The sequence below is a fragment of the Gallinula chloropus genome (assembly GCF_964237585.1).
Source record: "Gallinula chloropus genome assembly, chromosome: 1".
Classification (NCBI taxonomy): domain Eukaryota; kingdom Metazoa; phylum Chordata; class Aves; order Gruiformes; family Rallidae; genus Gallinula; species Gallinula chloropus.
In genome coordinates, this window is record NC_140085.1 from 134,630,512 (window position 1) to 134,658,415 (window position 27,904).

At 41.3% G+C, this 27,904-nt stretch overlaps 1 protein-coding gene across 1 annotated transcript in view; it reads left to right on the plus strand.

Annotated features, from left to right (window-relative positions):
- Window positions 1–27,904, plus strand: part of ARHGAP6 (Rho GTPase activating protein 6) — a gene marked incomplete at both ends in the record, with an annotated part of 331,990 nt that overhangs the window by 282,862 nt on the left and 21,224 nt on the right. The window contains 4 exons of the mRNA XM_084275292.1: window positions 6,936–7,007; window positions 17,263–17,519; window positions 22,300–22,495; window positions 25,586–25,641. Coding sequence (XP_084131418.1) covers window positions 6,936–7,007; window positions 17,263–17,519; window positions 22,300–22,495; window positions 25,586–25,641 — 581 coding nt within the window. The remainder of the gene's footprint in view (window positions 1–6,935; window positions 7,008–17,262; window positions 17,520–22,299; window positions 22,496–25,585; window positions 25,642–27,904) is intronic.

Sequence of the window (27,904 nt, forward strand, 5' to 3'; positions counted from 1 at the left end):
TCCTTGTGGGTCCCTTCCAACTCGGCGTATTCTATGAATCTGAAGCAGTATAATAGTCTGCATTGCTGAGAGAGATCTCCATGCATGTATACAGCTGAGGATGGGTTAAAGAGAGAGAGCGAGCCATGGGAGATAAATACCTGTGGGCTCAGCCTTCCCTGTTCATATTGGCTTATGTGCCAAAATCTGTATCTCTTGGTTCTCTCACTGAAACTGTTGAGCTTCCATCTGTCCTGCAGCTGGTGATGCTTTGGGAGTTACCCCATGGGGTTGGGGCATTTCAACAAGTTAATCTAAATAAATATTTCAAGATGGACACATAAAGTCATAGAAATAGCTAACTAAAACCAGCACCACCTTCTTCAGCAGTATGAAGGGGGTCCTGAAGCAATTCAGCACCAATTCAGAAGCAGATTGCCTTTGTATGGTGACCCAAAGAAGCAACTGCAACCACAAACACAACTGTCAATGAGGGAAGCACAATCTTGTCTTAATGGTGCTCTGTCAACAGAGTTTAGCAGTGCTTTCTGATTGCAGAGCCTCTGTACTTGCAGTATTGTGCAGGCAAGGGAGAGCATAGCCTGACGTGTGGCTCGCAGGCTGTAGGCGGGAGGCTGGCACTTCGGAAACAAATCGATCTTGATGAGTGAACTGAACTGTGAGTTGTCAAGAGAGGTCAAACTGGCTGTATTGTGGTACTAGTTTTCAAGGCAGAATAGATTATGCTTTTAAAAAAATTCATTCTAATTATTTTTTTTTTCTTTAAAGGCTTCAAAGGCTGTTAGATCCAGTTACAGATGCCTAGTAAGGGAAAAAGGCCATGAATGTAACTGTGATGAAGTAGTATTTTTGACATCTCACAATATCAACGTTTAAATCAGTTTCTGTTTTGATAAATGAGCTATGTGTATGATACTCATCTCTCACATAACTCCTCTCTTTATACTGTGTGAAAATAACCTTTAATTGTGAAACGTGACAAATTTTCTTCCCAGTTCTCATAAGCAAAGTAAGTTGCCAATAGCTGGAGAGATGACTTCTCTTTATTCAGTTATCCTGTTACACAGAGGAAGGTCTCTTTGGTCAATTCCTGTGCCTCCCCCCCCACCCACCCCGAGTAAAATGAGTTTGAAGTCCCTGTATTAATTTATGGGTTTGATTTACAAAAAAGAGTGTTCTTGTGTCTGAGAACGTCCATTCTTACAGATAATACACGAGACCACGGGTAAGGAAAAGAAGTGCTGAAGAGTCATACTGTTGTTTCAGTTTCACTTCAAGCTTTTTGGCAAGGTACTTTCCATGATCTGGAGGCTAAGATGGTAATTCTGTCATAAAAATTCCTTAGAAAGCTCAGGTGCTGTTGTACATTTTACTGCATATTATATTAATTATGGGGGAAAAAATATTATTAGGGCTACACAGTACAGTGACTGTTAAGTGACATAATATGAAACTGGTGGCCACGAGTTCCTGAATGTCTGCTCCTGGTGTGCCACTAATTGTATTATCTTGAAAAAATCCCCTATACCTTGCTTGTGATGCCTTTGCTTATGCTGAGCAATATCTGTATCTACCGAATAAACTCGCTGATTTCCATAACTTTAAAATGAATAAAGCAGGAAGTAAATAGTAACTGGATTCAGCCTGCACACTCTCTGAGTCATGTGGGGTCTTGGTAGGTCTTGTGCAAAGCAACAGGGCAATCTGTCATTAAAAAAAAAAAGTTCTCTTTCTTTCCTTCCTTTAACGTTTAGAGATGGAAGTTATATGTCATAGAATCATAGAATGGTATGGGTTTGGAGGGACCCCAAGGATCATAGAGTTCCAATCCCCTGCCATGGGCAGGGCCACCAACCTCCAGGCCTGGATCTACACAAGGTTGCCCAGGGCCCCATCCAACCTGGCCTTGAATACCTCCAGGGATGGGGCATCCACCACCTCTCTGGGCAGCCTGTTCTAGCACCTCACCACTCTCTCTGTAAAAAACTTCCACCTAATATCCACTTTAAACCTTCCTTCCTTTAGCTATATCCTCAGCATGAAAATTACTTCTTGTTATCTCATTTATAGAACTATGGTCTCACTTACAGTGAAATTTGGGCTCTGAAGTGGGCTATTAAAAAATCAAGGGTTTGAGAGTGTAGCTGCTAATTACACGGTGTTGGTTGTGACACTGTGGATGACTTTCAGCCTTAAGCCAAAATTTCAAAAATAGTCATCTCAGAAGTCAAACTCCTCAATTCTTGTCCAAAGTCAGTGGATCAGTGCAAAACACTCTTGCATTCTGCAGTTGTTCACTTACAGCATCCTGAACTGATGACCTAATTTTTCAAATAGAAAAGTCTTTTTGGCAGTAGCTGAAGTGCTGGAAGGGCTCAGTGCTTCGGAAAAACAGGTCAAGTAGCAATTTAATATGCACTCAGGACTTTGATTCTAGACTCTCAGTCTCTTAAATATTCATTGTGCTAGCCTTAATATAAAGATGCCCAGAGAGTGATGTATGCATTGCAGTGTAAAATGCAGCGAACAAATGAATTAGTAAGTATCAAACAACCCAGGTTCATTTCTGAAACAACTGATCTGTGCAGCTGCCCGTGCGAGCGTTCTCCAGGGAAAACAGAATGGGTTAACGAAGGAAAAACAATGCAGCTTCCTTCACTTTGACAGTTGTTGTCTTCTGAGGACTTACTCTTGTCTTGCTGATATTCTTGGATCGAATCAGTTGGAGGAGTGGTGTAGTCTATAGAAAGAAGACATTAAGTGATAATTATGTTCACACGAGGCTGGATAGAGCCCAACAGCATATATCGTTTTGTAGCTTAAACGGTTCCAATCCACGAATGAGAATAGCAGGTCATAGGGAATAGCACTTTGGGCTGGTTAATACTATTTTGGGTAAATATTTACTAATTGATTTTAAAATGTGCAGTAGGCATTAAGCACAGGTAATGACGCTTGGCCCCATTCCCTAGAATGGTTTGGATATTAATTGTATTCTCAAAACACACTGCAGTTAATAAGCAGTAAGCACTATTACGATGAATTGGGTTGATTTAAGATGTAAAACTGCTAGACTTGCATGCATCCTTAAGCACACTAAGGTTGTTAGTTGAGTGGTTGAGTCGCCTTCCCTGGATGTGTTTAAAAAAAGGGTAGATGAGGTACTTAAGGATATGGTTTAGCTTAGGATGGGAATGGTTGGACTTGATGATTTTCAAAGGTCTTTTCCAACCTTGTGATTCTGTAATATTTTAGCAGTGCTCATGCCTGATGTAGCCTAAATCAACAATCATTTCAAAACATACTTCTTTTCTCAGAGCATAGATTGTAATTACTCATATCTTTTGCTGGGTGAGGAGGAGAACTGGAACTGACCTTTTGGCAGCTCTCCTTCACTTTAGCTTTTCACTGAGATTCCTTGCTTTTATTTTCATATGCTACTCTTTCTCCTGCCATGGGGTAAACTGTGAATGCAAATGGTCGCAGCCCCACTGCCTTCAGTCGAGCTGCACCCATTTACCCAAGGTAAGTGTCTATTATCGCTCCTTCTTTTCTCTGGAGTGCACAGAGCAGACTCTTCTCTGTATTTTCTGGTTTGTCCATCTCCACAACTGCTTCCTGCTTCTCACATTCCTCTGGGCCTGAGCATCACATGTAACCAAAATCCAAGGTTAGCAGAGACAAAGGCACGGATGTTGGCTCAGCCTGTCATTTATGAGGAATCACTTCACTGTTGGAGTTGAAAGAATCACCCGTTAAGAACAAGGTTCATGAGAAAGCGCTGATAGTTTGGCCGTAGAAGTTGTTAACCTGTTTTCCATGTGGATGAGAGTGCCATTTGTACCTGCATTCAGTATTGAGTAACATATGTTTTTTTTCCTTTATTTCTGTTGCATTTGACTATGCAGTGCTTAAACACTCCAGAGGTTACAGATGTGGAATTATAATAGCAAAGCACTATACATTCAGTTTCGACTTTTGTTCTCATTCTTGCATCTCGGTAGCCTTCTGTAGAGTGTCAGAATAACAATAAATGGGTCTTTGGAGAATAAGGCTCTAAGACTCCAAAGAAACAGAAGTCATTTATCAAAAAGCTACTGTAAAGCAGTAATTTGTCTTTCTCCTGAAGAATACTTGGAAAACAATTTTGTATCTATAAAACCAGAGCACAGTGGTAGTAGGGAGCCCTATAGAAACAAGCAGTACTGTTAGGTGTATGTAAGTAGGCTGCCAACTATTCATATTGTCAAGAGATGAAGGAAGAATTTCTGTTGTAACCTCAGGCTTATCAACTAGAAATGTCAGAAGGTGTGAACAGTCTGGGCATATTAATCAATCAAAGTATGACTTTGAGTTACGAACTTGTCATGTGGCTACAAAAAAGGAAAATCTAATCATAGGCTGTATCAGGCAATTAATTACCACCATTATATTGCTGAACTCTTATACAGAATACCTTATCCATTCTGGTCAGCCTTATTTCAGAGAGATGAATCTTCACTGGAGCAGGTGTGGAAAAAGGGGAATTAACATAACCAGCAAATGACAATCTGCCTCAAGAGAGAGGAACTGAGTATCACAGTTAAGTGAGAGCTGGGAGCAATCATAGAATCATAGAATGGTTAGGGCTGGAAGGGACCTTAAAGATCATCAAGTTCCAACCCCCCTGACATGGGCAGGGACACCTCAAACTAGACCAGGCTGCTCAAGGCCCCATCCAACCTGGCCCTGAACACGGCCAGGTGAGAGGCATCCACCACTTCCCTCAGGAACCTGTGCCAGCGCCTCACCACCCTTGCAGTGAAGAATTTCTTCCTGATATCCAATCTAAATCTACCCCCTTCCAATTTAAAACCATTCCTCCTTGTCCTCTCACTACATGCCCTTCTAAAAAGTCCCTTCCCAACTTTCCTGTAGGCCCCTTCATGTACTGGAAGGCTGCTATAAGATCTCCCCAGAGTCTTCTCTTCTCCAGGCTGAACAAGCTCATCTCTCTCAGCCTGTCTTCATAGGAGAGGTACTCTGGCCCTCCAGTCATCTTCGTGACCCTCCTCTGGACCCGTTACAACAGTTCCCTGTCCTTCTTATGTTGGAGACTGCAGAACTGGACACAGTACTCCAGGTGGGGTCTCACAAGAGTGGAGTAGAGAGGCAGAATCACCTCCCTTGACCTGCTGGCCACACTCCTTTTGATGCAGCCCCGGATAGGATTGGCCTTCTGGGCTGCGAGCACACATTGTTGGCTCATGTTGAGCTCCTCATCCACCAGCACCCCCAAGTCTTTCTCTGCAGGGCTGCTCTCTATCACATCATCTCTCAGCCTGTATTGACGATGAGGATTGTCCTGACCCAGGTGCAAAACTTTGCACTTGTCCTTGTTGGATCTCATGAGGTTCACATAGGCCGCTTCTCTAGCTTGTCCAAGTCCCTCTGGATGACATCCTGTCCTTCTGGCATATCAACTGCACCACTCAGCTTTGTATCATCTGCAAACTTGCTGAGGGTGCACTCAACTTCACTGTCAATGTCACTGGTGAAAATATTAAATAGAACCTGTCCCACTATAGGCCCCTGAGGGACACCACTTGTCACAGATCTCCATTGTGCAAGTGGAGTCGATCAAGCCACAGTTAGATAAGGTAAAAAGAATGTTCATTTTGAAGTAAAAAGGGACTACCTGGCTATGAAAAAGTCAAAGTTTGTTCAGCTGTCTGTTGAATAATGTTCTGGATATGGCTTTCAATAGGAGTTAATGGAAAACTATGGGGAAACAGTTTGTGTTCTCTTGTGACCTCTAGTTGCAAAGATGAGAGTTAATAGAAGATCCACTTTGCTCCTCTGCGGTATGTTCCCTACTGTAAAAGACCACTTAAGACACTGGCTTACATAACTAGAAAAACACGTTAAGGCAAATTACTTGGTGACCTTTTTACCCCAAGAACGAAAAACAGATGCAGTGTGTTCCTTTTTGAGTTTTTGCCATATTACAAAAGCAGGAAGGCAGAGGTACATGTTCAGTAACCTTTAGCTAAAGTGGTGCCTACGTTAGTGTTAGTAATAGGCCATATGTCAGACCCTTTATATTGCTTTGGAATTTAAGTCAAAAGATGCAAGTTAAAGCAGGCCCGTGTCTTAATCCCTGGTATTTGTTGAAACCTAATAAATAGAATGTATTTTTATTGACTTTTCACTATAAAAGATGCTGCTGAAGGAAATAATGATAGCCAAGCTTTTGATATAATTGTTTCAAGAATGAACCTGCCTATGCTGTTGCTTAAAACCTTTGGTCCCTAATACCCTAGTGAAAACTTGGATGATATGTAGGGTGTCAGAACAATAATTTCTCTGAGACTGTAATCCATCTGAACCAATCTGGACGTGCTGTACCAAATTGCAGCTCCCTGTGTGAGTTCAGATCAGATGGGTCATGTGAAGGTGGTCAGCTGTAACCCAGCTGGTGTGACTGGTGTGCAGAATTTATCTTGGAGGTTAGCAATCCTCCCTCTCCAAAGACAACCTTCAGCTCGGCAGCTGAATCACAGTCTTGTGACCATCGGTGGGAGCTAACCAGTACCTTCAGGGTTGTGGTACCTTGCTATCTAAAGCACCCAGGAACAAATCTCAGTTGTTACGTCTTTCAGTTACCTTTCCATTCTGTCACCTGGGCCGTGTGACCACGTACGTGTAGATGTGCCCAACAGCAGATGGTGTTTTTTTGATCATCCAGTACAACCTTGGACTTTGTGTGAGCAAAGCAGCACTCCTTAGGGCTGCAGGACTGGGACAGTCCCTAACCTTTATGAAACACACCCCACACCCTTCCTGACTCCAAGTCCCGTGGCCATCTTACTCCATGTGCCTCCAGCCTGTGCAGTGGTGTGTTCAGCATTCTTTCTCTTCACTTCCTTTTTTTCTGTTCTTTTTTCCTCTCACAGATGGGCAAAAGAGGAAGAAATCGTTAAGAAAGAAACTGGACTCATTAGGAAAGGAGAAGAACAGAGACAAAGGTAAAATAAAATGAGTACTTATTTATTGATGGGGTCTTAGTTTTGCATATGAAGTTTATTCAGTCTTAAATGTATACTTCTGGAGTGAAAGAATGGTACAGAGGTGATGTACTGCCCAGGTATTTATTTCTAGTTTGAAAAATATGTCTTATCCTTGTCTGTTTGTCACTTGTATAACCCAGATCTCTTCAACCGAAAGCCTATTTCCTGGGAGAAAAGAGGACTGCATCTTTTATTGAAGATTCTTTCTCCCCATTTTCACCATCCAGTGCAGAGTGTGGTCTGGATAACATGATCCAGTTGTTTACCTGCTTTTGCACTCTCCTCATTCAGTTTGCAAAGTTTGCCTGCCCTGCCCGAAGTAGTCAGTTGGTTTGCTTTTCTTTTATTAACCTTAGGAAAATAACCATTGTTTAAAATATATAAATACTTAGTGCTTCTGATCAGTAGGGTTTTAATAGACTCCATGTGACATGGATTTACAGATAAGGTTGGACTCTTTTATTTGGACACTAATCGGCTTTATAGGCTGGGTCCTAATCCACTGAACTTGACCTGTGATTTGCAGCCATTTGAGCTAAGCCTGGACATTGAGACCTGCAAAGTGTCTCAGAAATTGCATTTTTCTGCATGAAGGTAATTGTGCATCCAATTTTGTGTGCCTTTCTGGAAAAGAAGTTCTGAAAGAGTAGTAGTAAAACTTAGTGTTATTAACACCCCAGTTTCTCAAACACACAAACCGTAACAAGTGGTTTGATTACTCTGACGTGATTGTTCCAGATCTAGTTTGATAGAACCTTGAAATTCTACTGAAAAAAAAGAACATTCTCATTTCAAAGTTACTTCAAATATTTTTCAGGAAGAAAATGCTTTCCCTTCTTAGTCTGTCCGTTTGGTGACTTCATATATGCAATTATTTTTTTCTTGCTTTATAAACGGCTGTGGAATATATTTGCATTAAGCTTTCTAAAACTGAAAGTCCTCTGACACATTTATTTAGCTAAATGCAGTTGCCACCCCTGTTGGGTTGTGAGTAACAAATCTTCCGTTTGTTACGAGAATCACTTGCTGTAGGAATGAGCTTACATGCAGAATGAGTCTTTGAGGAAGACGTTCAGTGATTTTATAGCCACCTTAGGGGAAAGATCCTGTACGACTCCTGTCAATGCATTACATTTGGCTGCAGTGTAATTAATCAGTCAATATGCTGCTTAGTTGCCTTGTTTTTTTCCCATAGTTCATGCAGTTAAAAATGCAAAGCAACATATTTCTGTGCAAAACCTTCCCCAGTTTTCAGTGCATTTGCTAGATATTGATCTATGTAGCAGACTGTGTGGTGCTCTTCTACATCAGAAGTGGCTAACCACTTACTGCCTCCTTTTTCTTTTCTCTTTCAATGATCTGTCTCTCACAAATTTTTGATCCACTGAGAGCTTTTATCTTTCCCCCCATATGGACAGTATGACTTCCTGTAGTCTCCTTTGAATGTTTCTGTGTAGAAGCTCTTTGGAAAGTTTAAATACATTTTATCATTTCATTCTCAGATTTTTCATCGCAGTAGCAGGTTTTAGCAACAATAAATTGATTTGATAATTTACCAAAAACATCATCTTGTTGTGTCACCCAAACCTGGTCAATCTGTGCAGCTGCACTTTCACAACTCCTCCAGTGCCTCTTTGGTGCTGTGCCTTGAGAAGTGATCGCTTCCTTTGGGGATGTGTATAAATGCTTATCCCAGAATTGCTCTTTATTCCTCTGAATTCTCTGCTGCCAAAGATCTTTCAAACAATATTTTTTCTTGAATTGGTTTGTAGTCTTTTGCGATTTTATTGTAGCCTTGTTTTATTTCAGCTGACCTTTGATAATTACACAACTGTACTAGTTGAGCACTTACAGAGAATATTATTTTCTGCTCTGATATTTCTGTTTGGGGATTATTTGTGTGTGTGTGTGCGTGTGCTTCTACCATGCATGATAGCATTTCTACTCCATTCTGTTAGTAGTTTTGGGGGTATGCTTTCTGGTTTCATTTGGATGGATTTTCTGAGTGCACTTTGCTGTTTAGTGCTCAGTAGTTGCCCACAGTGAAGGTCAGCACTTTGTACTTACTCATCCTTGTATATATTTATCTACTTCCTGTTTTTCAGCATTGCTCATATTTTCTGGTTAAGTATACCCAAGCATTTTTAAAAATCATTATGCTGATTCTCTTAATTCCCCACACACACTTTTCTTTTAACTTAAGGCATTTCAAATATGTACCCCTCTGCTTTTATCCTCTTTCTATCCATCTGCCATTGCCTTATGCTGATTTATGGAGATGTCTTACATGCACTCTCCATGTATAAAAAATTATAGGAGCACCCCCTGAGGGGAGAATAGCCCAGCACTACTCAAACAACAGAATCTTCCCTTGCAACATCTATGTTGACAGGGGCGTTGGGTTGGTCAGTAAGAGTACAGAGGGCCAGGAAATTAGGAGGAGTCAGGTTACCAACCAGCTTGTGTCAGCAGAGTGAAGAGAGCGCCATGTTGACTCTTATTTGTTGCCAGCTTTAGGCAAAAAATAGCCCAAACCGCAGCATATGGCACTCCACTTCTCAGGATTTCTCTCTGTGGCTGTTTCTGGCTGTGCTCTTCACTGCCCCACTGTGTTATTAAAGATCATCTGCCCCACAAATATTTGCTGAACTCTTAATCACAGATTCACAGACCAGTAGGGGTTGGAAGGGACCTCCGGAGACCATCTAGCCCCCTGATAAAGCAGGATCACCTAGAGTAGGTTGCATAGGATCACATCCAGGCAGGTTTTGAATCTCATCAGAGGAGACTCCACAACCTCTCCGGGCAGTCTGTCCCAGTGCTCTGTCACTGTTTTTCCTTGTATTGGTATGGATCTTCCTATGTTCCAGTTTGTGCCTGTTGCCCCTTGTTCTGCAGTGCACACCACTGAGAAGAGTCTGCTTCTATTCACTTGACAGCCACACTTTAAGTATTTGTAAGTGTTGATGAGATCCACTCTCAGACTTCTCCTCTCCAGTCTAAACAGACCCAACCTTTCCTCACAAGAGAGATACTCCAGACCCCTTATCATTCTTGTAACCCTCTGCTTGAATCTTCAAGATGAATTCCCTGTCCTTCTTGAACTGGGGAGCCCAGAACTGGGCACAGTCCTACAGATGTGGCCTCACCAGGGCAAATAATGGGGGAAAGGTAATCTCCCTCAACCTGCTGGATTATGCCGTGCAGCCTGATGGACCGAAACAGTTGATGAAAAGCAACTGTTTTCTGTAGGAAGTGGCAGCACCAGCATCACCTGCTTCTCTGCTTCTGCTGGGACACGTGTCTGTGCCAGCCTCAGGAGTTAGGAGGGACAGTGTCAGTGAGCTTTCAGGTGACATGACTCTGGAAAAAAATGTAATGCCTTATGTTGTCCTCATGCTGCTGGTCTCTGCAAGGATGAGACCACCATGCTCGTATTGCAGACAGGCCCCATCAGCTTCCTTGCACAGTGGTCTCCATGTCACCCAAAGTCAGAGTTAACCTCACTGGGCACTTGTGGCACAGTGAGCTGGGAGCATTATCCTGGTCCATTCCATGGTGGTTTTTAAGCAAGCATTTCTGTCATTTATTTTATAAAGAGAATATCTTCCATTCCTGGGCAACCGGTCCAAAATAAACACTGCACTGTGGACGTGGGTGTGCTCACACAAAAGGCTGGGAGCACTCCTCCACTCAAGCAGGACCCTAGTCCTTACGCTTATAAGGTATCCCTTCCTTCTGTTTCTTTTGGGGGTTTCATGGGATTATTTTTTTTGGTGATTATAGTTGAACTGCACCACTGTGAGAAGGAAATGGTGAGACCAGGCTGCAGGAGGTGTGAGGGGAAGCAGGGAAAATTGATTTCCAGAGCACTTTATACAGCTAGTTGCATTATGTCTTAATACAAACAGCATCTCCGCCCCTTCAGCTTCACATTTATAAGCAGAGTTTCAGTTTGAAGAATACGTAATTTTGATCCCAAACCTGGGAGACACCACATTACCAGGACAAGTAACAGCGGAGGATACCATGTTGTTAGATCTCGCCTGGAATACGTGCCACCTGAAATAAAAGGATCTTCTTTTGAATGGATAGGCTTCTGAAGGTAAATCCTGATGATCATGCAGCACTGTGTGATCTTGTGTGTGGGTTGCAGCCAAAGATCACAGAGATGTGCCTGGCACAGGAAGACACAGAGATGTGCCTGGCACAGGAAGACACAGAGGTGGGATAAAGGCCATGGTGCTGATTTACCAGGGACGCATGATGGAGACCCTGCTGCAGGGCACATGAGGTGTGAGCATTGCACACTTTGTAGTGCCTGTGGTCAGCGTTATGTTTTTGGGTGTGCTCAGTTCCCAAGAACTAGCAGGGAGGACTTGTGTCCTTAGTCTTGCCTAACAGTCCTTCTCTGTGCACACTGATGTGTCCTGAACCACCCTAGGGTGTAGGCTTTGGGAGCTGTTCTGTCTGGGGAGGTACAACTTCTCTCTTATTTGCATCCAAGACTACAAACATAACAAAAAGGATATGGTACTTCTTCTAGGACCATTTAGAGATTTAATCACTTGTATTTTAGGACGCAATCCAATCTGTGGAGTTTATACACATCTAACATCACTATTTATTTAGGTGGACCAGTCACAGAATCATAGGAATCATAGAATCATAGGTTGGAAGGGACCTTGAGAGATCATCGGGTCCAACCCTAGATGGACCTGTCTTTCCATTGGGAGAGTTTCGATGATCAGCTCTACTTTTGAAGGCCAATGAAGATTCTAAAGCAGAACTGAATGCACTTTAAATGACATTCATACCTTAATTTTGTCCTTTTTGACAGGCACATCTTTCATCATCTCATTAAAAGGGCAAAAATTTTAAAACAAGTGTTTTTTCAATTGTTTTTACATCTCTGAGAGACTCACCAGAGCAGGATATAGCAAAACTTGCCGGATGTAAACAGACGAAACAGGAGAGCAGCATTCCACCCGGATATTTAAGCAAGATTTTTCAGCTTCCATCACTCAGTGTCTTTGCTTTTCTCTACCCTGCCTCTTTGTTATTAATGGCCATCATGACTCTCAATCATGCAGTCTACATATGTCTCCAAACATTTGTTTTAACAGCTGACAAACAGTACTCGGGCTGGAGGAGCAGTAAAATGTAAGTGCTGCTTGGAATAAGACATTCTCAGGATGCTCTGCGTGCTGGCAGCTGGGGACTGTTCCCGTAGAAATTCAGTGCTAATTTTGACAGCAGCAGAAGTAGAGCCTTTCGTCCGTCTCCTGCTAGCGGTACGGGGGTCAGCATAAGCATACTTACTTGGAAAGTACACATAAGCATTCCAGAGAGAGATACCTCCCAGAAAGGATTTCTCCTAGAAGATTTTATTGGCAAACCGGCTCCATTTTTGTCTTGGTTCCAGTAAACCCTGCAGGTGATCCAAGAGACCTGCTCAGAAATAATAATCAGTTGTTCCATGATTTGTCGAGTAACTGAGGATCATCCCTTTTGCTGGTGTTTCTGCATGGAATGTAAATGCTTGACAGGTTCATCCACGGGGCCTTAGCGGAACTGCTCTCTGTGCTGGAGTTCCTGAGAAAAGGCCTTGCTGGTGACTCTATGGCGTATGCAGATCCAGCACTGGTTGTTCGATTTTTTTCTTTACTTCACAGTTCTCAAAAATGTCTCCCATGTTTACTTTCTGGCCATGCTCAGTAAATTTAGAGGCATTCTTTAATGTTTGCGTTTGTTCTTCAGTAACTCAGCGTAGCGTGATGTCAGTGTGCCTTTGTACAGCCAGAGGAAAGAGCTGAATAGATGAAGCTTCTTTTTTTTATTATAGTTTATCTGAAATCTGAGGGGTTTTTCAAGCCTTTCCAGCACCTCCCTGTGCTTTTTAAAAAACTTCAGAAATGTTTCTCATGGTCTCTAGGCATCTAGAGGGCTTTTTTTTAAAGTAAAACGGTTTCATATTTTGTACTGAAGTCAACTAAAGGACTGAAGAATCTCATAATTAAAAAAGATGCAAAAAATCCCCCCAAATACCTGCCCACAGAAAAAGCCCAAGTAATTGGGAAGGCCTTACCTCAGTTCTTGAAGATCAGTGAGCTCTGACTAGCTGGAGAAGGTAGTTTTGGCCACTGAGCTGATGCTGTGAGAATACTGTCTTATTGCAGAATTACGGTATGAATCTCATTTAAAGTGCATTCAGTTTCTGCTTTAGCATCTTTGTTGGCCTTCAAAAGTAGAGCTGATTGTTGAAACTCTCCCAATGGAAAGACAGGTCAAACAACTGGTCCATCTAAATAAATAGTGATGTTAGATTTGTATAAACAGGATTTTAACAAACCTTCAGATGGAAGGAGTTTCACTGTTCCCATTAGGGATCAAGGTTTCTATGTTCCATGTTTTCTTTCCTCTGTCACTCTCTAGAGATTCAAAGTTGTTAATTTGTTAGCAAAACAGAGTTACCCAGGCTGACTATTCTGGGGAGATTGACTTGAAGACCCCTCACCATTTAAATATCCCTTTTAAAGCATATTATTCTTGGAGCTGTCTCCCACTCTATTCCCATCATTTAAATAGAGGTAGTACAAGAACTTGAGTAGATGTTGATCGCAAGGTTTTAGCAGCTTGAAACCAGTACTTAAGAAAAAAATCTCAGAGTGTTAAGGAGACTATGCAAGGTTGCTATATGAATGCTGCTCACTTTATTAGCATTGAAAGCCTCATTAGGGTCTAGAATATAGACCTCATTGGTTCTTAATAGACTGCTATAGTTTGTGGGATGGAAACAACAACTTTCACTAGCTGAAACGCTAGAGAAGTCTTCAAATCTCTACTTGGACAAGGTTGCATGAGGCCAAGTAAGCTTACTGTATGGTCAGCATCCTGGACATCATCATTTGATTAGCAAAGAAAAGGATTTCTGGTCACTGAAAATCTTACTTGATCTGGCTGGGAGTTTTTCTGTGACATGCTACTTTTTATTAGAAAAAGCTTATTTTCCGTTTTCTTCAGAACATACTGATTCCGATCACATTTTTCTTATGAAACTTTCCTCAACTCCAATATAGACTTTCTGCTAAAAGAAATTGTTCACTTCTCTGAAAGAGCAAATTGTTCTCTGTGCCGGTAAATGCTACGGCCCAGAGTGGATCCAAAGTCCTTCTATGCTGCTCTTCAGGCTGAGGATATGAATCTGCATTTCCACACTGGTTGCTGAGTCTGCCAGGTTGTTTCACATTTTTACGTGGTGCTTTCTGCAAAATGCTTTTTTTAAGCAACCCACTCTGAGGATTGAGTAAGTGATCAAAGTTTTGTTGGTTTTACAGAGAGTAACTAACTTAGCAGTTTTGGCACTCTAAATTTAGTGTACACACAACAGAGCAAAGTTGGAGCCCTGGCTCTTCATACAAGGAAACACCTCCAAATGTAGGGATCCCCACCCTACAGCAGTAAATAGGTAGTTGGTACTTCACTGTGAGACCACAGCCTCTAACTTACACATCTGAGCCAGTGCCCTTTCTCCCCCATCAATCGATCATTAAATACTTTACACAATGACAGCTCCTCTTTAATGTATCTGTAATGCCAAAAGGGCTGGCATTCCTTCTAATGGACATGAGGTTACCTGTCCAACAAGGAAATTGTTGGGATCCAGTAATTCTGAAGAGTGGTGGGCAAAACATGCTCACCACCCCTCACCTCCCCTCCCAAACACATGCTGCACATACACAGACACACATTTTGGTAGGAGCTTGAGGCTGTAGCCAGACTGTGGAGGGTGCAACTGATTCTCTTAATTTCAACAAATGAGCAAAAACCTACTGGTTTTGCCAATTCTTTAACGTAATTACCACTGCCAGCCAGCATCACTTCCATCTGTATTTAGTGTGAAAGTCAGCCAGTTGGTTTTCATCCAGTCCCCCATCTCTGCCAGACATTGAGAAATCAGGGAAGTGGTTCATGTCCTCTGAGAAGGAGGCCTACAGCAAAGCAGCTTGGAGCTCAGTGTCCTTTCACTGCTCCACAGGCATGGTAGGCAAGAGCAGTTAAAAACCTAGTATACCACACCTGAGAATTTTCAAGGAGGAGCAACACCTACCTCAAAATCCCAGGCTGTACATAATGAAGTTAGGGATGGGGTCATTTTAATAAATTTCCTTTATTGAAGCAATGCTGAGATCTCATCTCATGCTGATCTTGTCCCAGTTGATGCTAGTGCTGTAGGATCAGTGGCCTCAGCGTGCTGTTGTGTATCACTGGGCTACATACTGCTGTCCCATCACAGCCTGAAACACAAGGGGCTGTGAGCCAAAACCAGAGAAATATTTCATGTTCAGAATATCACTTGGCTCAGTGGCTTTTCTAAGGAGGTGTTGTGGAAGGACATATAAATAGGGAAGCTGGAGGTATAGCCAAGTATGCTGTTAGACAGGCAGAAGGGGAGACCTTGCATATGGTGCATTTCAGGTTTGTGGCCTTAAATGTTCACTGGGAAGACAATTTAGAAGAGTAAAAATAAAACCCCCAAAACTGATGTTCTTATAATTTTTATAGGCACGCTCTGCTGGGTACAGGAGAGGGTCTAACTCTGGGCTCCTGGAGCTGTCAATCCCCACATTGCTTGATACACATGTGATGATGTTCTTTCTTGTCCTATATTAAATGCAGATTTTTTCAGATGTCATTATACTCCCAGGTTCACCTCCAGACTTGCTTGATCTGTGAGGCTGATACGTGAGCCTCTGCTTCCTGATTTAGTTTTGTCTGACCACTAAAGTAAAGTTCACGTCTTAACATTTCACACTTCTAAAGAGCAGTAATGTTTCTCAGCAAACTGAACAATGGGCCCTTGTCTCTTTAGTATGATTGGCTTGTAGTATCCTCATTCAGGATTTATAAAATAAGCTCTTCAATACTTTACTTTAATCATAATGATAAGGTAAGCCTAGATAAAATTCCAAAGTATCATCAAAGATACAGACAGACTTTAAGCCCCAGGAGGAACTTTGGCCTTTAATCATTTAGATGATTATAGCAAAAGAAAGGATAAATATGTAAGGATTTTTTTTTTGCTTTTTTCATACTTAAAATATGTTGCTTTTAATCTCTGGTGCTTTTTTTTATTCCTGATACAGGCAGGTATGAAGCTGTAACCTAGTAGAAGCTGCACCCATTTTCATCAGTCAATAGCTGGTTGGTTTCACTCCATTTGAGCATAAAACAGATCTGGTTGGCAGTCTGGCCCGATGGCTTTGGTTCTACTAATCTCAGAAAGGTCTAGATGTGAAACTTAGTGATGAGAATGTCAGTGTTAGCTGCTGTTGGCAGATTCACTGTAGAGCATTTTTCTGTTCTGTTAAACATTTGAGCCTTTTACCGTGAGACCTGGAGTATATGCTGGTTTTGTACATCACAGTTACATTGATGTGGGATGGAATTATATTCTTTTTGTTAATTGAGAGAAACCTGTACTCTCTTGGCATTTCTGTATGTCCATATATATTTTTGTACTGTTAAAAAGGACCTTTATATTGATATACAACTGTTAAACTAATTTAATCTTAACAATATGTTAAAGCAGTATAGTTCCTGTATGTAATTAACACCATATCCTTGAAGGCTCAGTCTTGGGTAGTGGATGCACTTAAAAGCTCCCTGTGCATGTAGGTTCATACCCTCCTGATCTGTAATGAGACCCATGCAGGTTCCCACACCCTTTGACTCTGCAGCATTTGTGAGAAAGAAACCTGGTGAAGGGGTCTGAAACATGAGAGGTCTGTGGCACCGGTCCAGCCAGGCTCCCCAGTCCCAGAATTAGGTTACCAGAGCCTGTGATGGCCCTCTGCAACATCTAGATGTAGCCAAAGGTGTCTTACTTGCAGTTGCTTTCAGTGGAAGTTGAGATCTTAATTAGATCTGTTCCAGACTGAGTTTCCAAGATGCTGTGTGGCATATCTTGCACGATCCAACTGGAAACAGGACTCAGATACCATGGAGGACAATTACCTGGCACATCTCCACTATTATTTCATTGTTTGAGTGTTGTTGTTATTATTATGCAGTCCAGTACCTCATTGGCATTATTATATATTTAAAAGGACTTCAGATTGTTTTTCTGTGTAACAGCTTAATACTTGATTCTCTTTGCACTAAATAAATGTCAGATGCTCAGTAAATATTCATTTTTTGGTTATTCTTGCAGAATTTATTCCCCAGGCTTTTGGAATGCCCTTGTCCCAAGTGATTGCTAATGACCGGGCCTACAAGCTCAAGCAAGACTCTCAAAGAGAAGAGCAAAAAGATGTTTCAGATTTTGTGGCCTTTCTCTTGCCATTTGGAACTAAAAGACAGAACAAAGAACTTTCAAGCAGTAACTCATCTCTTAGCTCAACCTCAGAAACACCGAACGAGTCCACTTCTCCTAACACACCCGAGCCAGCGCCACGAGCAAGGAGGCGTGTAAGTAGACCAGTACCAACGTGGTGCATACCAGTAGGTCCAGAGGGTCTAGCTAGAGCAGGAAAAAGCCCAGTTGTGTCTATGGATGTAACTACAGTGGAAATCTTCTGGTATTGGTGGGAAAAGATTACGTGGACTATGGATGTCTGTTGCAGATCCCGAAGTGACAGAGAAATTATTTAGAAGTTTTCCTGTTTGCTCCTTTTATCTACTTGCTTCTGATTAGGTCTTTTAGGTTTAAGAAATTCCATCCATCTTCAACCTCATTTTTTCATCTGAGGGAGAGTAAACCTCTGTGATTGATATTTATGCATATGATTTATGTTAATCTAGCTCTGCAAACTTGGAAATCAACTGAACTGCTAATCCCCATCCTAATATTAACAAAAACTCTGATCATGTCCTCAGTAGTAACAAAAAAGTTGTCAGAGTAAATTTGCACTGGCCTCTTTGAAGGACATTTCTGCATGTAGGCTGTGAAGATGCCTTTGGCAGCAGAACACTGTGTGGTGGTTTGAGCTGCATGTTAATCCTGCATGTCAGGCAGGCACCTGTTAGACCACTTATTTGCAGGGTTCTGTTCCATGTAAGTAAGTTCTATGCTTTGAGCTTTCCAGTTTTCTAGTACTTCAGCTACTGACAGTATTAGAATATCTTCTTGTTACCACAGGACAGAGGTTCAAAAAGTATGGCTTTTTAATTGTGTTTGCAGTAGAAGGAGAAAAAATGCATAATAAAATACTTTCAATAAAAACCTCTGTTAAATAATCTAAGAAAGAACTTGGGGTACAAGAAGAGACCTTGGAAAATAAAATATTTTCTTAGGATCCTCATCTTTCATTGCTAGGTTGAAATCTGCTTCAAGGAAATACTGTGTAGGGCTCTTCAGGCCATAATGTTAAGAGAGGTAGAACTGCAGTAAATTGCAAATTAAGAGAAGATTAAAGAGCCCCATGGCCTGCCTTCTTTCCCACTAGCTGCCAGGTGAAGGTTGACATGTCTACATTCTCTCTGTAAATAGCTGAGGACATGATATTTGAAGGTGTTTGCATTCTCTTGGCGGGTCCAGACCATATGAACAGGCAGTTGTGTTCACACAAAAGTGCAAAGTACACTTGGGTATAAGCGTGAAGGGAAACCTGCCAACTTCTTTCCAAAAATAGCAATTTGCTGTATACGCCCCTTGGCTTCACAACCAGTTTTCATACAAGGGAAAGATACTTCCTGTGTCCAGGTATGGGTCATCTGTTCTTTTCAACAAGTGCGATAAGATCTCTGACATGCATTTGACCAGCCAGCAAGCAGAAGGAACCTGGGTCCTTTGTTATATCCAAGGGATAGGGTTCTGTCAGGACCAAGCTCCTAGAAGACTGGGGGTGGGGGGGGGGCAGTTTGCTTGTTTGGTTTGGGTTGTTTGGGTTTTTTTGAGGGTTGATTTGTAGGGTGGTTTTTTGTCAATACCAGCATTGCAGCTTTCAAGGGTGTTGAATTTGAGCCTTTAGACTGTAGTCACAAGGATGCAGTAGCACATGGTTCACCTACAGAGAAGCGGGAGTATGCTCCAGTAGGCAGTGTGACACGGAGCTGGAGCCGGCGTTTTCTATGAGGACTGAAGCTCAGTTACTCAGTAATATACTTCATGAATTGCCAGTTACTTAACGTTAGTATCAACTCGTGTCCTGTATCTTGCTTGTCTTTGGCTTTATACTCCTGCTGATCAGTGTACTTACTCTACACCCTTGACATTTTATAGGGGATGGGAGCAAAGCCTGCACTTATCTTCTATTTCTTGGGCAGCATTGCTCTGCTTATTTTCAACTATATTAAGGGAAACACGTTAAAACAAAAAAGGGTTCTTTAGTACTTGCAGTTGGTACACCCAGTTTCTCACACTGATGCTGCAGAGGCACCTGGAGTGCAGTCCTCTCGAGCTTAAATCAGAGGGGTTGTTGATCGGTGTACCAGTCACTTTTCTGTATCTGTCATTCCCTTCTGTGCATTCCAGTGAGTCTTTAAGCACTCCACTGAGGCTTTCAGTAGGGGGAAGAAGGTAACACTGGCTGCAGAGCTCACTGTGCTGTGGTTATCTCTTCTCCAAGACCTAGGCAGAAAGCACTGCTGGTGCATGTTCTGTGTATGTTTTTTGCCCAGCAGTTGGAAGTTGAGACCCTGGTCATCCATCAAGACCACCCATCACTTTCTATTTGCTTATTATAGAGAATATTCTGACTCTCTGTTAATATATTATTTATATATATGTTAAGCAGCCAAAATTTATCAGGAGCTCAGTCATGCTTCTTTACTACTCCAACAGTGTAATACATAGAGTGAAAATGGATCTGCCACTAGTAGTACTTGATCCCATGCATACATTGTAATATCACTCACCTTTTCAAAAGAGAAAAGCCTTCCATAGCCCTTAGGAATAATAAAGAAAAGCTTCATCTGACCTTCATTCCACACCTGTCCCTCTGGCCTTCATTTTCTTTTTGCCTTTTCCACCTCCTCTTTAATCTTCACTTGCCCTCGTGTTTCTGTGTGCTTAGCTTAAGGCTCAGCCAGTTTAGATTTGGAGGAGGGCCAGCTATCCACTATATGCAAATATAATGCCTAGTAGACAGAACTTGATTTTCTTCTTTGATTGCTGGGTTCTGCAGCGTGGCTTTGTGTCTGTTAATAGAGCTGGAGTACCAGGCAGCAATGTGCATGACCTCCTGCATCATTCCTCAGCAATTTTTACAGATCTGTCTGAGCCAGAGCTAAGAGGCCTGGCTGAGTTTGAGCTGATTCCATGGAAAACGTTGGTAGAAGTTCCTGCACGCTTTGATTTTTAAAAATCAGAGCTGGCCTGGACATGGCATTGCCAAGCAGTGCTGTGCTTCAGGCACTGAACTCAAGGTCACTCTTTCTAAAGCCAGCTCAGTGTACTGGTTAATCCACAACTTTGATAAAATGCCCAAGGATAATGGTGAAGTGACTGTATTTACATCTATTTTAGGGATCTGAATCCGACTTAGGTGACTCTGTGATAATAATGATTCATGAGGTGAGGATGCTTTGCAGACAGGGAAGGACCAGTAAAAGCAGGGTATAAAGGAGGGCACCTGTCGTACAGGCGCTGCCTGGGAGCTGCAGTGATGCGGATGGTGTTAGGATTTTCAGTGTCACTAAGTTAATTATTATGCCTGAAGCCCCAGACTCTTTAGGAAAAAAGTGCTCAGTTCAGCAATTTACACACACGGGTCATAGCCAGGGAATCTTGCTTGGGTTTTTTTATTTCCTTTTGACAGGAAATTGTGAAGGGAATCAAGCAAATGTGCTGCTTAGAAGCATCAGAAATCAAGGTCAAAGTTGTATTCTGGAGGGTCTGATGATTATCTAGAGATGTGGGTCAAAAATAAAAATCTAAAAACTTCACTGTGTTTAATTCATAAGTCTTGCATGAGTTATAAGAAACATAGATATGCTTGATAAGTTACATGCTTGGGGTGGTTTTTTTTCAGATGTTATGAACTAAAATTTTAAAAATCAATTAAAATGTTAGGGGACTTTGTATGAGTTTATTATGGCCCATGAGCCAGAAATCTTTATAAAGTTCAGTTGTCTAAGCTGAGGGAAGAAAATACTTCTAGAGCTTGCAATTCCCTAGCAGTTGTACACTTCTCATTTAATAGATTTAGAGATCTTGCCACAAGTCTATGAAATGCCTGTCAGCAGAACAGCTTGCTTTTGAGAAATTAGGGTTGTCAGCAAAGTTCTGAATGGGAATTAACATTTTCTTCTTTATTTCTTAGAATGACATGGTGTACAGCTGATTTTAGGTTATGTTAAAATGTATCCTTTGTTTCAGAAGGAAAGAAAACAATGTATAATATATATTTTAAACGAGAACTTAAAATTAAGGTTGTATTTTTTTATTATTATTTATAAGCCTAGTTGTCCCCTAAAATAGTTTTGCCTGTTAAGTTTAATAACAATTTAGAGAACTGAGAGTTTTGAAGTGACAGTAATCTTGTGGTTTGAAAATAAAAACTTAATTTTCAAGTGTGAACATTGAAACATGCCATAAACCTCCTGCTGCTTGTGCTGCTTTGTTCTTTACAGACTGCCTGAACTTCTGTGCCTTCCTATAATCCAAACCTAGTTTTCAAAGCTTTCATGGGTATTTTAATGATATTTAAGTATTAAGATATACAAAGTAGAGTTATCTAAAAAATATCCTTCTACTTCTCTGGTGTGTCTTTATTCTGTGATAACACAGGATTATTTCACTCTCTGCAGATGTATGTATTTGTGGTGTTAGTTAACTGTATGTGCTGTATGGTTGTAAATGTATTTGGATAATTTTTGCTGTTACAACGGGCCAAGCTGTTGAAGAAGGAGAGAGTTGAGTTTAAAAATGTGTATGGATCTCTATGTGCATAAATATTGTACTGCTGAGGCACACACAGACCATGATTCATCCTTGTCCTGAAGTGTGTGCAGGCTCACAAAAAAAAGGTGTGCCAACTGAATGGAAAGCACTTAGGTTTTTTTCAACATCTAATTTACATTCCTTGCAGTATGTTAATAATGGCATTATTGGTACCATTGTGATTTTCCCATCCTTTACACTGGTATAATAAATTACTCATTAATTTAACAAAAAAATGTAGCAAATTGTATTGCCATATTAGTTTGTTTAAAACACAGATAGGCAAAAGTCTTTGCTAGGTGTAAAGTCCTGTGGGGTTTGGATTTCCCCAGCCACACTGATTGTTGGTTTGTGTGTATTTTACAGGGCGCGATGTCTGTGGACTCTATTACAGATCTTGATGACAATCAGTCACGATTGTTAGAGGCTCTTCAGCTCTCTTTGCCAGCAGAAGCCCAGAGCAAGAAAGAAAAGGCAAGAGATAAGAAACTGAGCTTGAACCCCATTTACAGGCAGGTTCCCCGGCTTGTAGATAGTTGCTGCCAGCACTTGGAAAAGCACGGTAAGAATATTTTGTTTTCCCAGGAGTGGCAGATGTATTTTTACTGTAATATAAATAAATGTGTATTTTGAGAAGCGAGCATATACTTCCACTTGCAAGGACATGAAAGTCAGACACTTTCCCTCCTGTTTTGCCTCTTGCTAAAGATACTGTCTCACAAATACTTACTTAAAAAGTATCTTCCCAAACACAGGATTTATACTACAAGCTTGCAAACTGGCTCATACGATGAGGGGAAAGAGACATTTCATGGAGGTTATTTGTCTTGTACTGGAGTGCTCAGTGCAGGAATGTCTCTCCATGCACCATGGCTTTACCCATACCTTGAGACTGAAATGTGCTGGTCAGCTTGGAGTCATTCTTTGCAACCAGCAGATCTTAAGGTGTAAGAGCAAAGTTAACTGTTTCTGCAAGACTTAACTAGAAATGGCATTTGAAGACAGCGGCTTAGGGAAAGAAAAAATTCCCGTGCTAAATTATATGAAGCTGCAGGAAACTTCTTCCTGTTCGTTACAAGGCTTACAGGCTGCCTACTCATTTTGTCCCTGGCTCGAGTCCTGACCAGCCTCAGGCCCAGGCCTGCTCTCTCCGAAGGGAATTACAAACTCCCGCCAATGTTCTTCTCACATTTTCGTGATCGTCCAGGCACAAACCTCCCACCAGCTTTATGTAATGCTGAAACAATAGTTAATCAAAGTGTCTGTTCAACTTCTCCATTGAAGATGCATCTCCAATGTATCTTTGTCTTGTAAAGGTTTTTAATGAGAATTGAAATAATTTGACCACAGCAAGACAGAGTTATCACATGGCCAGATCATAAACAAAGCATTAAGTAATGGTGACTGCAACCCCGAATTATGCATTTGATGCCTAATTTGACCAGAAAGAAATCATTTACTGGCTGAATGAAAGGTTTTTGAGGGACTGCAATTTAAACAACACTAAGCTTTTACAATGCATAATTGAAAGCCAAGTTGCTTATAAATGTATAAAGGAAAACTGTGTGAGAAGGTCACTGTTAGCCATTTACAGAGATTAGATACCATGACTGACAAATAAGTGTGGGGATGATTAAGTTTGAGATTAATGACTTCCGACCCTCTAAGCAAGGATAGCTGGGTCTGAGTCAGCCAAGAAAGCCACCCAGTTGAATATCCTTTGGATACTGTGATATTATGTCACACGAAACTCTGTGATAATTTTTTTAACCCACTGTCTTAACAAAGATTCTTTTCTGTACAAAATTCTTTACTAAAATAGTTGCTTTACATTAGTTGCCTTGTAAAGAAAAATCATGATGTTTTATGTACATTTGCTGAGAGTTTACTGAAGAGCCCCACAACACAGTAATCTGAGATAATTTGGGGCAAATTTGATGTTCTTCAATTTTGAATTCAATCTGCCATCCACAAAACAGTCATAGAGATTTGTTGACTTTGAGAAATGCAAGGATTGCAGAAGATGGATGCTACTGTTTGCTCGCTGGCTTTGGAGGTAATAGAGGACTTTCAGTTCTAGCTACTAGCAACATCATTCCAGGCTACATGATTGATCAAGTCTCTGATTCTGAAAATGTTTGCCGGTATGCATAAGCCTTAGGCCAATTTTTCAGCAGCAAATCACCTAGGGTTTTTTCATGAATGCTTTAAATTATCGTTTTGACCATTAGGTGAAAAAATCATTATGTTTTTTTGCCATAAAAGGCCTTGGGCTTGTTCACCTTCCCTCTTTTCCCTGGGATCATGTCCCAGAGTTGTAAAGGCTTGGCTTCTTGCAGGCCCACAATGTAAAACGAATGCTATATGTTTGTGCAGGAACTGGCAACCAGCCTCCAGTTTTTGCCCAATATGAGCATCTCTAACTCAGATGATTCCCCGCCAGTGTTTCTGGGTTTACTGAATGTTACTCCATCAATTTAATTTTCTGACAGCCAAAGATAGAAGAGTATTTGAGGAGAGGCGTCGTGTTGAGACTGAAAACTGGAGGGCAGAATTTTATCTGAATTTCTCTGATGAAGCTCTGTAACTCCAGACACCACAGCAAAGCTACACATCCATAGCAACCAAGTGTAGCCTCATGGCTGTCCCAACCCTGTTTTGCAGGGTTATTTTGCATCTCCTGTATGTCAGTAGGGAAGATGAATTTTGCAGAGTAGCCTGTGTTAGACCGTAAACTTTTCAAAGTTTATAGATAATGTCATCCTTTTTTGCAAAATTGTCTGTAAAATGATACTATGTACACAGCTCCTGAAGTCTCTTAAGCTTTTGACTCCCATTCCCATTGCTAAAGACCACATCACCTCTAAGGTGACAGTTGCTGTTAAAATTTTTCAATTTCTGCTACTCAGCAAAGTACGTCCACTCAACAAACGCATTACTGTGCTTGATATTCTGGCAGTATCTACAGGGCTAGAAGGCTTGAACTGGTTTCTTATGGAGTAGCAGTCAATACCCATTCCCAGATCACTTTAAGTGACAGACCCTTCTGCATTTTTGCCTGAAGTACAACAGTGCTTTATAGCTTTCCCTCTGTATAACAGCTCTTCCTACCCTATAAACTGCACAGAAGTCCCAGATAAAGTTCTTCCCTCACGTAACCTGCCTGAGTGCTCAAGACAAAGCTAAGCTTTGTGTTATAGAGCAAGAGGTTAACCCTAAACACCAACTGCTTTCTGTATCCAAAGACACAACTCAGAGCCCACATATTTAGTTATTTTATTTCCTGTTTCCTTTGGTGTCAGTCCTGCAAGTGCCACCCTCAAATACTGAGCAGTGCCTCACTCTCCACGTCCCTTGGTCCCTCACAAAGTAGTGGTGGCACTACCAAAATGGCATCTCAGGAAACATCATGAAGATGCTATTTTGTGGGTTAAGTGATGTTGAGGTCCTTAAGAACTACACTGAATGGCTTCTTAATCCAATACAGCTGAATTTTGCCTCAGCGTGGTAAGTACAATTTTGTAAGAGGATGCATTGGGTTTGGGCTTTTTAAACTTTTAAATACATGCATACCTCAGATTGCTTTGGTTCAACACCAATTTCAGCAGAAAATTAAACAATAAAACAGTTGTCTGATGTGCTACACTTACAGGTCTCCAGACAGTAGGAATATTCAGAGTTGGAAGCTCAAAAAAGAGAGTAAGACAGGTGAGTGGATATGGATATGCTTTTCCTTCATCAGCTATGATATAAAAAACCCCTGATGCCTTTCTGTTAAGTGATTTCCTCCCCATCCATCTCCTGGCGAAATTTGGGCTTTCTGGGTCAGTGAGTTTATTGGATTTTTGATGGCTCATAACAGGCCATTTCCAGTCATCTTTTACATTTGGTGAGATCTTTGTTAGATTCTCAGCAGGTTAACAGTGTCTGTATGTTTTGCTCTACAGAAGTAGCACAGGGTTGGAGATCCAAATAGGCTACAGTAATGAAATTTTCCAAAGGTTACACTGTAGGGGAAAAAAAATCCTGGCTGCTCAGAAACAGCTGAAGCTCAAAAGGTAAACCCAAACTGTAAATATTTTTTTGGAATGCTTACAGTAAAAGAAAATATGAACGTACAGAACAATCTCTTTGACCCTCAAATTGCTGCTCCCAAATATCACCTTTCTTTTACCCCTGTTAAACTTGAAGGTCAGAGGAGACACATTTAATTTCTAGTTTCAGCCAAATGTTGAAAAAACAAAGATAGTGTACAGTTAGGTTCCAGAGACAAAGTCAGAAGTGGATGTTTCCTCAGCCCTAGACACTGCGTTGTTATTCCCAGAAAGTTGGCAATACATTTTGAATTAGAGCAGTAGAGAAGAGCACTTCAGAGGTTGCATGTTTAGGGAGGGGATAAAAAGTTACAGGAAAATACCCCTGCCAGGAAGTACAAGACCAAAAAGATCAAATAGAAAAAAGCAAAACAAAGCTCAACTGCATCTGATCCCAGAAATAAGAGTTCTTTGTTGCAGAAACTACACAATATAATGCTTGGTGCTCTGAAGAGTTACCTTGAATAGCTAAACTGACTTGATCCTGGCTGGTAGGACAGCATAGCCTGCTGATTTATAGCTTACTCTCCAGCAGTTTCTGTTTCTGAGTGGCTGGTGAATGAATGCTGAAGGCATTCATGGTCCTCAGAGACAGTTTTTAGATCAACGCTGAAGCACAGAAAATACTGAAAACCAAGTTGCCTGTTATTTGCATTACAAGATTCAATGTCAAAACTTATATTACCATTCAGGGGTGAGTACAATTGCATCATACCTCTGGGGAAAAAGCAGACAGCTCGTATCATTCACTTGCAAACTAAGCTTTACTTCTAACATCAGTGACTTTCACCAGTTTTTCTCTTACTGTTTTCAAAAGCTGAGGAAATCAAGAGATTTGGGTATTTATGTATTCTATTACATGGGCTAATTTATTTAATTAGGTGAACTAATATATTTCATTAAGCAACATGGAAGCATCAGCTTGGCCGTTGCAGTTACAATAATAAATGCTGTCAACATGAACACACGGGAAAGTCTGGATTCAATTAAAATTCCACTCATTTTCTGAACCATGGAAAGCCAAACCCAGTACTCAGATTTTGGTGTGCTTTTGCAGCTGTTCATTAGTTTTTCTTGTGTAGAAAGTAGGCATAGTTTGTTTCCCTTCCTCCCCCAGCTAAAAAACAGCCTACTCCAACTGTAGCTTGTTACAGCTCATAGATAAGTGAGTAAATGCCTGTACCAGCGGGGCTTTTGCTTGGTGAGCAGAAAGAGAAAATCTAGAATGAGCACATCTATTAGAAACCAGCTGTTTCACGTTCAGTGGGGCATAGGACAAAGATTCCTGAGCTAGTGTTGTCTCAAGGTGGTAGGTCTGGTACATCAGCATGCCAGGTACCAGCTTGTGCCCAGAAAGGATACAGATCCTTGAGAAGAGCATCGTTGCTGAACTTAGGGTGGGCAGCCCTGTGTGCCGGGCCTGGTGACCTGACAGTAACAGCTGCCAGATCCTGAGGTTGAACAGCATGGCTGGAGCTCTGCTCTCCCACCCCCTCTACCAGCAGGGATGTCCTCAGTGCTCACGTCTTAAGCTTTGGTGGATGCTGGAGTTGACCAGCTCTATTTCCCAAAAATCTGCATTTTTGCCTTGTGAATGAAATCTGCAAGACCAAAAGCTTAAACTTACAAATATGTCATTTTTAGCAGCCATGATTCCTGGGCTTGAAATGTGGCCATGTTTTACCAGTGAGTTTCTGATACGGTGCTAATTAGGACATCTCTGTAGGCCTTACGGGATATCAGATCAGATATGCCATATTAAGGCTGTAACAGCAATTTATGATTTAGACGGCTATTTGGGAAGTCTGAATTCCTGATACAGTGCTAATCTGTTTCCTCAGTTGCTTTTGGGTAGTAAGTCAGTCTTCTGGATGGAG